This window comes from Panthera onca, chromosome D4, assembly GCF_046562875.1.
Source record: "Panthera onca isolate mPanOnc1 chromosome D4, mPanOnc1 haplotype 2, whole genome shotgun sequence".
NCBI lineage: Eukaryota > Metazoa > Chordata > Mammalia > Carnivora > Felidae > Panthera > Panthera onca.
The window spans coordinates 39,286,645-39,300,516 of record NC_138351.1 but is presented as its reverse complement, the minus strand read 5'-3'; the positions used below and the strand labels follow the sequence as shown (position 1 = coordinate 39,300,516).

Sequence of the window (13,872 nt, the reverse complement as noted above, 5' to 3'; positions counted from 1 at the left end):
TGAGACAGTACATAGGGATGGGTGTGGGGGATCATCTCGAAGGCCCAGACCACATCTTTGCTTGTGAATGTGCATATGTGTGTGGGAGGATGGGTGGGAGAGGCTCTAGACTTAGAATTAGAAGTCCCAAATTCTTTTTTACACAAACTAGGGAAAAGCTTCTAAATGATTCGAATGCATCTACCCTAGTGCTTATCCTTAGACAACAAACAAACAAAAGAAATTAAATAGACCCATAGATATAGGAAACAACTGTTTGATACAAGAGTGAGGAGGGGTTCAGGAGCAAACAAAATAGGAGACAGGGATTAAAAGGTACACACTTTGGTTATAAAATTAATAAGTCATGGGGATGCATTGTACAGCATAGGGAATACAGTCTGTAATATTGTAATAGCTTTATATGGTGACAGATGATAACTAGGCTTACTGTGGGGGTCATTTTATAATGTATGAAAATATTGAATCACTATGATACACACCTGAAACTAATAGGATATTGTTTGTCAGTTATCTTTTAATAAAAAATAAGGGTAACATATACTGGGTGAAGAGTCAGACTTGCTACAACAGACAGGTTCTGATCACAGTGTCTCTTTTATAGAATGTTAAAATATGGAGATTTTTGTAGTTTGTCACTAACGTCATCGTGTTGACTATTTCAGGGTATCCATTATTGGCAGCAGAGATGGAAGAAACAGAAGACCCACAACAACAGGAAGCTGCCCTGCTGACGAAGTGGCAAAGGATTATGGGAATTAATTATGAAATAGTGGTAGGTTAGCTTAGCCTCCCTAACTTCCTAACTTGTATTTGAGCAGGAAGTTCATGACAAAAATAAAGATGATCTTCATAAAGAGACCGAGAGAAGTAGCAAATGCCCAGGACTTTTTTTGAAGACCTAAATGCATTGATTCCTGTATTAAAAAATTTAGGTAGGAGAAAGTTGGATAGCAACAAAGGAACTGAGATAAATGGGTTGAAAAATTTAGGACTTGTAATTCACCAATATTTCGACAAAAGGAATGTTTTCTTTTGTTTTTTGTTTTTTTGTTTTTTTGTTTTTATTCTTAAGTCTGGGATTTAGAGAAAGGATCAGGATAGAATGACAGAATTTACTTAAAGGTAAAAAAAAAATCATCATGATCCATATATAATATTGTAAGAGGATTTTTCCCACTCTTCCTTTCCATATATATTTTCCTTAAGAGGCTTAATTCTGCATTCTCTTTTCATACCACTTATGCCACAGTGAATGTTTTATGTTTATTAACAGTTTGCATATCTCATACAGCAATCATGATTTGCTGTCCTGAAAAGAGACTTAACAATTGTGACCCAAATTATCAGTCTTGAGATGTACACCAGCAAATTTCACGGTTTTCAAAAGGAAAAATAAAATACTAGGTTAAGTAGAATTTTTCTTATTGCTTATAATATTCAAACAACTCTAGATTAGAAGAGATCAAAGAACAGATGTCATATAATAGTAACTAGCATTTATTGAGCACTTTGTGCTAAGCGGTGTTCTTAGTGTTTCATTGAATCTTCATGACAATGACAATTTTTTTTTTTTAAACTCAAGATGGTTAACAAATAAGTCCAGCTGTTGTTACTATTCTAATCAAGTCAGGGAAGAATACAATAAGGTCCAGCTTAACTGTGGTTAATTTGGCATGAAAAGAAAGTTGGGAGATTCCTTCTTTGGGCTGGGATTAACATGGCTGGGACAAATAACCAGACTGCACTTCTTCGTGGGTAATTGAATAGTGAAGGGAACCTTTTAAGGAACCACTTGCTCACAGAGGGAAGACCCAGGACCTTGAACTTTTGGCTGCCTTTCATGCGCATTGTCCAGTAATCTGGTAGCACTCCCAGTTATGTGTCAAGGGCAAAGCATGCTGTAAGCAAGAGCTAAGCTATTTATTGGCCTTCATTGAACAAAGACATAGATCTGACTTTAAGTTGTTTGCTACGTGATTATACAGAATAAATGTAGTTATAAGAGGAGTGGTATAGTAGAAAGAAGGATTGATGGACATTAGCCGAGAGGGACCTGGAGAGCTGCTCAGAGGAAGTGACATTTAAATTGGGTTTTAAGGAGTTAGAAGGATTTCATCCAGCAGATTTCAAAATTGGATGATGCAGTTTCTGATAATAGCCCTGCACACATTAGCAAGATTTGAAAGAGATCTTTTTTTAATTAAAAAAAATCTCTTTAATTAAAAAAAAAATTAATCTCAGCCCCTCTATCCCTTAGATTCTTGAACTGTACAATAAAGGGACCGAAGTAGATAATCATTGGTATACCTTCTGATTTTAATATTATAATGATTGGATTCTTTGTGAAAGTGGGTGATTTCCCAACATTCTTCATTATTTAGTGTAATAGTGGGAAATAGGAAGTTCATTCTCCTATTTTAAGCTTTGGTTCACTTTTTTTTTAAGTTTATTTATTTATTTTGAGGGAGAGAGAGAGTGGGGGAGGAGCAGAGAGAAAGGGAGAGAGAGAATCCCAAGCAGGTTCTGCGCTGTCAGTGCAGAGCCACACGTGGGGCTCGAACTCGTGAACTGCGAGATCATGACCTGAGCTGAAATCAGGAGTCGGATGCTTAACTAACTGAGCCACTCAGGCTCCCCAAGCTTTGATTCACTTTTAAAGACCGTTGTCGGTTGTCGACACAGCATAAGGTCAGGAGTTTGGGCTCCAGGTTCAGACTGCTTCAGGTTCAAAATTCTTTTAGAGCTGTCTTTGTGACTCTGGGAAAGGGACTGTCTCTGAGCCTCATTTTCCTAATTTGGGAAACAAGGATAGACATTGGCATTCTTTATGAGAGGCCTATGAGATAATCTGTGCAATGGGTCAACCCGGTCCCTCGGACATAGTTTAAATGCTAGGTATGTGTCTTTTCTATACTATTGTTGGAGCTCAGGCATTTGATTTTATCTGTGGTAGTTTAGACGACCCTCCATCTGTTACCAGCATCTCTAGGCACTGCAGAGTATCTTGGGTGCTTGCACCTGGCTCCTCCTTCGGGGTTTGTGTTAGTTCCTAGAGCTGACAGATAATCAGTAATCTGTCAAAGCTCCAAAGCTTTGCAGCTCTACAATAAGATTTTTTGAAGCTTTTGTGAGAAAGTTGACTGTTTCGGGGTGAACATAAAATATATACATGAGGGAAAAAAAACAAATGAAAAAAGTGCTAGATTCATGATGATTTTCTCCTTTCAGGTGGCCCACGTGATCAAGTTCAGTGAGAGCAGTGGGTTGGGGATAAGTCTGGAAGCAACAGTGGGACATCACTTTATCCGATCTGTTCTACCAGAAGGTCCTGTTGGACACAGTGGGAAGCTTTTCAGTGGAGATGAGCTATTGGAAGTAAAGAGCTATTCCATTCCTTTATCCCCTTAAGTAAACTTCTGAAAAGGCTGCCGGGGGGCTTAATGTGTAATAATAGTATGCATAATAAGTAAGTTCTTATTTTAAATTTCCCCTCCAAAGGGTACTTGAGAAAAATAATGCGAGTAAAAACCCACCAAAAGTAGAAATTTCAAATCTGTACGTACATTGATCTTCACACATAATTCCATGCTGGGTATTTTTTGGTTTGTTTTAGTCCAGAGAACCATAAACACTTTCTTTTTTAAAAATGTTAAACATCTTTTCATTTTTTAGACTAGATAATACATGTACATGTTTCAGAGTCACAAAAAACGTAAAGATGGGCAGTGAACAATCCAGCCAGTTCTCATTACCCTTTATTAAGTAACTACTGTTATATCTGGTACTGTGCCGTCTTCCAGATATATTTAAGGAATAACTAAGAAAATTTGAATATATTTTTCCCCCGGCTTTGAAAAGCATACTGGCATGCTGTATGTACTGTTTTCCCTTGTAATTTATCGCTTAATGATATGAAATGTCACTTTGTAAAATAATCTCCTCCTTATCCCTTCATCCCTGGGTATTTTTTTCATTACTTCTCCCTTTCCCAGCTACTACACTGGCACATGAAATGTGGGTGGAAGATAGTGATTATCTTCCGACACAACTGTAAATTGCATGTGAGTTGTTTTAAGTCAACTATGTAGGTGACTGTAGTTCCGAGCACAGCAGAACGATGGTAATCACTGGAGTAAAATCCCTATTTACTTAATAAAAGATTGATTTCAAAGGAGTATTCATGTTATGAAGTGTTCCTTCTTGAGCAACTTCTCTTTTTGCACAGGTGAATGGCATAACTTTGCTTGGGGAGAATCACCAAGATGTGGTGAATATTTTGAAAGAATTGCCCATAGAAGTGACAATGGTGTGCTGTCGACGGACTGTACCGCCCACCCCCCAGTCAGAATTGGATAGCCTGGACTTATGTGATATTGAACTGGCAGAAAAGGTATTAGATCTGAGACTACTCGGAATCAATAATGGGAAGCCTAAATGGCGTCTAAAATTTTTTTAAGCCTTTCTTCTTTCATTTGGTATTTGAATTTGAATTTTGCATAATCTGCAGTCTAGTCAAATCTCATTTAAGGTATAATGAGACATGATGTTAGGATTTGATTTACATCAGACTGCAGGAATCGGTACAGTGGAGTAATTCTGAAAACTTTGAAGAATGTAATATTCATATGAGTAGAACAGGGTAAATAAGGAACGTAATTCTAGATTGTAGAGACACCAGTCTGGCACCGTGCATATCCGTATACATTTTAATGTGGTATAAAGGGGATTATTACAATAAAGCAGGTAGGCAGATTTGCATCCATGGTCCTAGCATGTGCAGTAATTAACAGCAAAGGTAGTATATCAACTAGAATTTCATCATTAAAAATATGCCTTTCCTGAATTTGTTATGTTCATACAGATAAACAAAATTGAATTAATTTAGGTTCACTTTAATATATTTTTACTGAAAGAAGCTAACATTCTGTATTCCTATTTCTGTGCCAAATGCTTTATAAATGTTACCTCCTCTAATCCTCAAAACTTTTATCAAATGGGTAACTCTGAAGTCCAGCTTAAGAATATTGCTCAAGGCAACACAGTAAGAAATCATAGACCCCATCTTTAAGCCAGGCCAGTCTGACTTCACATCTTGTCTTACTGTGCGTGCTAATTTATTAATGAAATAATCACATGCACAAGTCACAACATTTTAGAACCTTTGTTTGCCGAGAGTACAAAACTTTTACGTATAGCCGTTTCCTCTCCAATTGTTGTTATTTATCATAAGAATTCCTTTTCTTTAATATCAAAATAGATCTACATTTTGTTTCTGACTGTAGAGGTGATTCAGACACTTGATGAAAAAAAGTGAAAACCGCCCACAGTCCTGCTGCTGAGATGTAACCATTGTGTATTTTTATAGGTGATCTTTGAACCATACATTTTTAATGCCTGTTCCAAGTTAGGTATTTCTTCCTCTGTAACAACTTTCAGTAATGACTGCCTTAATTTGCAAAGGTTCCATGGTAAGCTGTTGCTACCCTTATTTGTGGGTGTTTTATTCTGGGCAGATGCGGGGCCTCTCCCTTTCCCTTGTAGTGTTGGTTATGTGTCTGCTAAAACTAGTGCCTCTGAAATAAGAGCTGCCCGGTCTGTTACGCAGCCGCACATAGATCTGGGCGAGTTCACCGGGTCCTCGGAGACAGAGGATCCTGCGCTGGTGATGACCGACGTGGGTCAGAATGCGGAGGAGGTTCAAGGACCTTTGGCCATGTGGGAGGCTGATGTTCAGCATATCGAGCTGGAGAAAGGAAACAAAGGACTTGGGTTTAGCATCTTAGATTATCAGGTAAATATATCCTGTTTTTAACAATTTTTGTAAAATGATACAATACTAAAGGTATATTGTGGATAATAGAAAAATCAGTTAATATTTTAGTTTTCAAAGACATTTCCTTGTTTCTAGCAAATCTTTCCAAATGATGATATATAGGATTCATTTATCATGAAGGGTTCTTTTAACATTGAATTCATTGAGCTCTTCTAGATTTCAGCCTTGAGAATTTGAAGAGCTTACAAAATACATTTTAGGACTATCCTAGAAATAGAGGTTTTTTTTGTTTTTTTTTTTTTTGTTATTTGGGGAGTATGTCTAAATTATTCTTATCCCCGTACTCATAATTGATAGTTCATATTTTAGTGGTAAGACTGAAAGTGTTAAATACTTATTTCTTTTGTCTGTAGTGAATGACTGAGTTCTAACTGGATATGGATTCCTGTCATTTGACTAAATGACTAAATTTATGGATAAGCTTACATTGGTCAAGTGTGGCCTCCACCCTTACCCTGCATTGTGTTCTGTGCTGAGTAACTGAGGAAATGCTTATGCCGGGTGCGAGAGCACAGCTGTTGCTTCTCATTAATTAATACTGAACCGGAGAGCCACCTCTGAGGACTCATGGGAGTTGTGTTCCTTCATGGGGCTTGATTGCAGAGCCTTGTTGCTGTGTATCTGAACGCTGCCTCGACACATACTACTGTACGGACTCTTTCTAGATGTCTTCATTTCAAGAAGGCAGGCCTGACCCTCATTCAGTACACTCCACAGCAGTAGCATCCTACTTAACAAACGCTGTTAATAATCCTGTATCTGATGTCTGGCCTCAAAAGCCTGTTATAAAATTGGGCAGCTTATCGAAAATTCAAATTACAAGTTTAAAGGGATCTGTACAGTGATGAGGTCTCCTCAGGAACAGCTTGGTGCTTGAGGATGCCGTCCTTCAGGGGGAACTCCTTCTGCACTCTGCAAAACGGAGACAGCCTTTACCCCACTCATTCCTCAGAAGTGGTGCGTGAAATTCTTTTTTGAGACATTTGAAATGAGTACCCATCCATTACGATTCAGAGTGACCAATCTATAAAAACTCCCCCGCCTCGCCATGTAAAAAGGAGCTACCTTATTTTTTTTTCTCCCTCATTTTGTCAGGATCCCGTTGATCCAGCGAGCACTGTGATTGTAATTCGTTCTTTGGTGCCTGGGGGCATTGCCGAAAAGGATGGTCGACTTCTTCCTGGAGACCGGCTCATGTTTGTCAATGATGTTAACTTGGAAAACAGCAGTCTTGAGGAAGCTGTGCAGGCGCTGAAGGGTGCGCCGTCAGGAACTGTGAGAATTGGAGTAGCCAAGCCTTTACCTGTAAGAATTCATGTTTTACTGATTTTTTAAAATTTGTAAACAAAATGGCTTTCAGGCTTACTGTTAGCTTCAGAAGGTGTTCTCGTGAATGAATCATGACATTTGGTAATTTTGACCACGATGGTTATTGGCTCTGTGAGTATAAAGATTTAATTTTGAGTAATGTTTTTTTAAAAAGTAAAGAAAACTGACAATTCAGAAATAAATTTGTAACTTTAAAATTATAGTTTTGTAGTTCACTTTTGATCTTTTTTTTTATTGGGTAATAAGGTCACGATGAGTATCAAATGAGTATTTTCAAAGAAATATGCCTTAAAACATCTATACCAATGTAGTGGGGTATTAGAGAAATTAATAGCATTAACAACTGACAGTGGAATCTTTAATTATAGTGGAATAAAGTAGGATCTCTGTCAGTGTGGTTTAAGGTCCTGCATTCTGTTGATTTCAACACATTTCTTGTCTAATTACTGCAGAGCAAGAAATTGAACTTTTCACAGTAGGTTCATCAGCTTCTGGCTCTCCTCCTGGGAGGGAATAGCCCTCCTGTTATTAATTAGTACAGTATTAAAAACAACTAATCAGTTCATGCTACATAACGTCAGTATGTTTATTAGGTATAATGATTACAACATAGCACTTGTCACTGAATTGCAAATAAATATTAGAGACGTTCTCAATATTTGGAGGGCTTTTTCTGTGTATAAATCTATTTTAAGTGAAAGGGCAAATACACCTTTCTTAAAACACAAACACAGAGGTGTATTTGCCTAAATATCAGATAACAATTTGTTGACTTTATGAAAGCATTTGTTCAAATAGTAAGCTTTATTAATATATTTGCAATGTTAATTAAATTTTTCATGCCTCACTTTGTATTACAAAGTGAACTTTGGTAGCCTATGAAAATATATTTATGAAAACAGAGAAAAGGAGGCAAGTTCTGCATATGTTATTAATACAGGGTGATGTGGGCAAGGCAATCTGAAGATTTTAGCCTATTTTATTTGAGATTGAAATAAAAATGTTAGGTTTTCTGTCAGTGTGATCAGTTACAATATCCTTATATTGGGTCTATAATATAAGCAGATTGTCTACAGAGAGAATTTTTGTGTGTTTTTTTAAACAATGCTCAATTGAGAGGCTTCACTCACATTCCTTGTCAAGTAAATCACATGCTTTATCATCATGTTCTAGTAAAGGATGACAACTAGAAGTTGATCCTTCTTTTTAATGTTCTTTTTTTTTTCATGCAGCTTCCTTTATATCTTAACACCTAAAAAGTGCCTTACTTATTTTTATATTAAGAAGTCATTGTGTAGCCAGAATATTTGGCAGATAAAAATGGCCAGAAGATTACTATAATATAAAAAATTATTGATTTGGATGATCTTTTATAAGAAGAATGAAAACGTTAGAAGGGATTCTCACTTAACAGTTGATGTGTTGGTATTAGAAGAAATATCCTTGTTGTATTTAACAAATCAAAACATTAAATATGAATATTTATCATTTGAAAACTTTCCCATTTTTTTTCCTCTTCTCTTCTGACTGTTCTTCTCCTATCCCCCTCCCCTGCTTTCCTTCTTTCCTCCTTGCTGTTCTCTCTTATCCTCATCCTCAAACACTGAGCCTCATTCTCCCTGCAGCTTTCACCAGAAGAAGGTTATGTTTCTGCTAAGGAAGATTCCTTTCTCTACTCGCCACACTCCTGCAAGGAGGAAGGGCTGGCTGACAAAGCCCTCTTCAGGGCTGACTTGGCTCTGGTTAGTGGCCACAACTTATCAAGCTTTCTTTCAGAAATCTTATGAGTCTTATATTTTGCCTTTCAAAATATCCTAAAATCTTACTCTACTCATTATGTTTTGGAAAAGTAAACATTTTAATTTCAACTGCAGTGGTTCTCATAGTTCAGAAATCATGTGTGAAAGCTATTTGTTGGATTTGGGGAGGAAATTCAGTTGGCAATGCATTCTGACAACTGGTAGAATTAATCTTCACGTCATACCAAAAGTTGTTGAAACACCCGATTGTTTTAATTTCATACTTGGGCCATTTCTAGGCATTTATGTAACTGTCTTTAGTATTCAGTCATTAATCAGGTGTTTTGGCTACCTGTTAACAAGATTAACAAGTGTATTTTTTCCACTTGATATTTAAATAATGTGAAAATATATCAATTGATGCAGTTATTAAGAACACAAAAGTTTCCAAAATAGTCAAAATCCACGTTTTCTCAAATTACAGAATGTAAACATCACTGATTTGCTAGAAAATTTTTAATTAAAATTTTATTTTTACTTGATCTATGTAAAAATTATTTGTTGGAATAAATGTATTTGTGGACCACTGGAGGTCACTTTGACGAATAAACACATGAATCTTGCTCCTAAGAACTTTACATTCTGGTAGAGGAGACAATACTATAGCAATAATTAAAATATAAAGGTAAATACTAGATATAAAAAAACATGTGGCATTTATACAACATAAATATAACAGATTGTACATCCTATTGCATTACTTCTATTAAAGCCAGGTTCCTGACCTAACTTTTCTTTTGGGGAGACATTGCCCTGTGTGACTACAAAGGAATATGCCCAACTTTTTAAATTCTTGTTTCAGGGCATCAGACTAGAGCGAGGTTTAAAACCCATGACATTCTCCATTATGTACTTATAACCAATTGTGCATATCTTGCTTTAAAACAAAGTATGAATTATTTGATTTTGATAATTCTAATTCTGGGGAGACACTTCTCCTTGTTAATATTTTTATATTAACCAGCTCCTAAAATTGCCTTTTGGAAAGTTTTGGAGTATATTAAATGCAACAGTATCATATTACAATATTAATAATCCATTGCACAAAGCTTAGTTAATACCATCTATCTAGATAGCAGTGTTATTTATTATCTAGATTGTTCTATATGATGTGTATTTGTGAAGAGTAAAACTCAACAAAGCAGTTAGCTAATGAATTTTGAACATATATTTAAAATGTATTATTAGAAAGAGGGTCACTTGGAAATGGCCTATCTGTGTTCTTACCATGTTTTTGTAAGAATGTGACCTGGTATAATGTTATTAATTCTTCTCTTGGCAAAATACATGTAAGTTGAAATCACAAAGAAGTAGAACACCAGGGATTTTGCCATCAAGACAGAAAATACTGGTAATATTGGAGAAGGGTAGTATTTATGTTAGTTCTATGTATTCTAAGGTGTAACTGTAAGTGAATTGTAAATGGAGCTTCAGACTCATCATGAGTTGATTGCTTCACTTCGTTCTGCTACAGAAGATAGTAATAGGAGTTGGGGTTTTTTGTTTTGTTTTGTTTTTTAAGTTTATTTTGAGAAAGAGCACAAGCAAGGAAGGTACAGAGAAAGAGAGAGAGAGAGAGAGAGAGAGAGAGAGAATCCCAAGCAGGCTCTGCACTGTCAGCACAGAGTCTGATGTGGGGCTCAGTGCCACGAACCCTGAAATCATGACCTGACCCAAAATTCAAGAGTCGGATGCTTAAATAACTGAGCCACCCAGGTGCCCCAATAGTAACAGGAGTTAATATACAGTCAAATTCTCTACTTTCTAGGAGTTTTCCAACAATAGGAGTTTATAACTTTATAGCTTCGCCACAGCCATAATCAGGCCCCTTGTTTGTTAGTATAATTTCAGCATGAAACCACAGATACTCTTTCTGGTTTCTGATGATCACCATCAGGTTCTGAGTTTGCAATTTGAATGGTTTTAAAATCTAGTTAAAAATAACTTAAAATATATTGTTTTAGTGAGTTTTCTAAATAGATATTTGCCTGGATGCCTTGCTGAAATTTAATTCAACTTACATAAATAAAATTTAATAAACTTTAATAAATTTAATAAAATCTAATAAACTTGTTGAGTTTATGTTAGTTGAATAGGGAAGGTGTTGACCTCATTCATTTTATTAGACAGTTCTAGGAGTCGGGCAGGTATTTTTTAAAATAGTGTGACTGGAAAAAGTAAATATTTTCCTTAATTTATGGAACTTTTTAAACTTAGAATTGATCCCGGCCATTTGTTAATTGTTACCTTTGCCCTTTTATTATTGGAATAAATAACTGATGCCAGCCCTGATTTGTCCTTATTCTCTTGCGCTAGTCGGTCTCTGATGTGTCGTAGAGTGTGAAGGGGTCAGGTAGGAGATAGAATGAATGCCGGGATGCTTTTCAGTCTCAGGTAGAGACTTGTCGTATATGTAACAGAACAGAATTTCCAACCGAGACTATCATTTTTGTTCCTAGGTGGACACAAATGAGGCTGACTTAGCAGATGAGTCTACATTTGAGTCTCAGTACTCTCCTGATAATGACAGTATCTACTCCACTCAAGCCTCTATTTTATCTCTTCATGGCAGTGCTTGTAGCGATGGCCTGAACTATGGTCCCTCCCTTCCATCTTCTCCTCCCAAGGTACAAAGGGATTGTCATTTTATTTATGGGAGAGCCTTCCGTGTAATTTTCCAGAGGTCAGTGTTTATGGGGAATTGTGGGAGTAGCATGTTAGAGGCACTGTGTTTCTCCAGTCATGGATTCATTCAGACTAAAGCACAGTTTCATTCAGGTAGTGCTGATTGAGCATCTTTTACTAGACTACTAAGTACTACCTAAATTGTTCGGTTTTACAGAATGATAGACCCAAGGATTCAAAGCCTTGATTAGGATTTGCATGTTAGAAAGAAAAAAGTCAATGTATTTCTCAAATTGTGTTTTTAGCTGTGTCTACTTTAGAAAAATCACAAGTATAACTTTATTTTCTTAATGGTTTTAAAATTGATTTTCATGCAGAGTTGGATGGTGAATGTTTCTTGCATTAATATTTACCAGCAAGTTAAATTTAATGCTGTTATATGTTTTTATGTAAAATGATGCCAAAAATACTTTATGTAGAAATCACAGTGAATGGCAAAGTATGTTTAAACGTCACTGGATGAAGAATTTAGTTATTATTTGACATATCTGTGCCAAGTATATTTTAGAAATAGAGTATTGGCACGAGTGCCCCAACTCCATTCATTTTCTTGGTGAGGTACTTTATAAGGTTTAATAAGTAATATTTTAAAACCTGTCCAATCTTCTGGATGTGAAATGGTATCTTACTATTTGGATTTGGAGTTCTGATTTCTAGTGGGGTTGAACACCATTTCATATATTGGCCATTTGGTTTTCACTTCTACCCATGGCCTCTTAATATCTTTTGACAATTTTTATATTGTGTTGCCTATCTTTCTATTGATTCGTTGAGTTTTTAAAAATATTTTCTAGAAACTGATAGACAAAACAATACAATGTATTTTATGAGGATTGTGTGTGAGTGTGTGTGGGAAATGACATTTTTTAACTTCAGGAAACAATTTATTCTTTGAGAAAGAAGGAAGCTTAGGAATTCAGCTGTATCTGTAATGAATTATATCCTTTTAAGAGGAAAGAGAGATTGAAGAAAATATGGCAAAATGTTAACATCGGTTAAATCCGGGCCAAGAGTTCATATATGGATATATTTTCTTTATTCTTCTATGTTGGAAATGTACCATAAATAAACATTAAAAACGAAGATAAAAAGACTGGACAATAACTTACTTAAATACAGGAAACATCTGTTTTCCACATAAATTCAGTGGGAAGGAGATCTGTATTTTTGAACAAGATGGAGAGCAGAATTTCCGCGAGTCTAGCACACTTTTCCTCCCTTCCTGATTAACAAGTAATTTTTTGGCCAGAACATTTTCAAAGCATTTTCTTTCACGTTCAAGGTGCACCTGTTACCCTTGCAAATGATGCTGGGAAATCTCCTTGAATTGGTTTGCAAGGTATAATCTTGAATGGAGCAGCTGCTCCTCTCTCACCACACCTGAGACGGTCTGTGTGACCACGTCCCGTCTGGAACGTGTTCAGTCTTTACTGGCCTCAGGGCTGGAAGCTGAGTTCATCTCCTAATGGACCCTCCTAATCCACAGCATAGCACACTTCTTCTTGCCAGCGGGACAGATTGCATTGTTTAACTTAGTAATTGTTACTTAAAGGGATTACACAATCTGCATACTGAGAAGCATATATTTTACAGGGCAAATGCTGGCTGTATGCAGCACACCATATTGGCTTACTGAAGTCTATTTGCCTCCTTTTTTTTTTTTTTTCTCCCTAAGCAGTTTACTCTTTTGTTGAAGCAAATTTTGGCAAGCTGGCCTATCAACTGAAATATTTAAACTACAAAACAACAAAGAAGACATTAATGAGGGTGTTTTAAAACACATTGAGAAACTCCTGTGTGCTTTCAGTTTTTCTTAGCAAGTAGGACTGTTTCTGCATCGTGGTAAATCACTGCAGCATTGTTTTTTATTTTTGTTTTTGTTTTATGGCATCTTCATAGTACCAAAGTATTTACTAGAAAATTGTACATAAATAAAAAACCAGATGATGCATCCATCTTCCTGTTTCTTTGCACTAAATTTATTTTAAAAAGACAGCATGGCTGGGGCGCCTGGGTGGCTCAGTCGGTTAAGCATCCAACTTTGGCTCAGGTCATGATCTTGCAGTCTGTGAATTCGAGCCCCACGTCGGGGTCTGTGCTGACAGCTCAGAGCCTGGGGCCTGTTTCAGATTCTGTGTCTCCCTCTCTCTCTCTGACCCTCCCCCGTTCATGCTCTGTCTCTCTCTGTCTCAAAAATAAACGTTAAAAAAAAAAAAAGACAGC

At 36.4% G+C, this 13,872-nt stretch overlaps 1 protein-coding gene across 12 annotated transcripts in view; it reads left to right on the top strand.

Annotated features, from left to right (window-relative positions):
- MPDZ (multiple PDZ domain crumbs cell polarity complex component) overlaps nt 1–13,872 on the top strand; it is a 162,245-nt gene that overhangs the window by 72,752 nt on the left and 75,621 nt on the right. For 11 of the 12 annotated variants that reach the window (XM_081790895.1, XM_060609750.3, XM_060609747.3 and 8 more), the window contains 7 exons: nt 666–775; nt 3,232–3,378; nt 4,229–4,393; nt 5,609–5,794; nt 6,932–7,141; nt 8,791–8,907; nt 11,424–11,591. In XM_081790895.1, coding sequence (XP_081647021.1) covers nt 666–775; nt 3,232–3,378; nt 4,229–4,393; nt 5,609–5,794; nt 6,932–7,141; nt 8,791–8,907; nt 11,424–11,591 — 1,103 coding nt within the window. The remainder of the gene's footprint in view (nt 1–665; nt 776–3,231; nt 3,379–4,228; nt 4,394–5,608; nt 5,795–6,931; nt 7,142–8,790; nt 8,908–11,423; nt 11,592–13,872) is intronic. The other variant, XM_060609753.3, reaches the window with a different exon arrangement.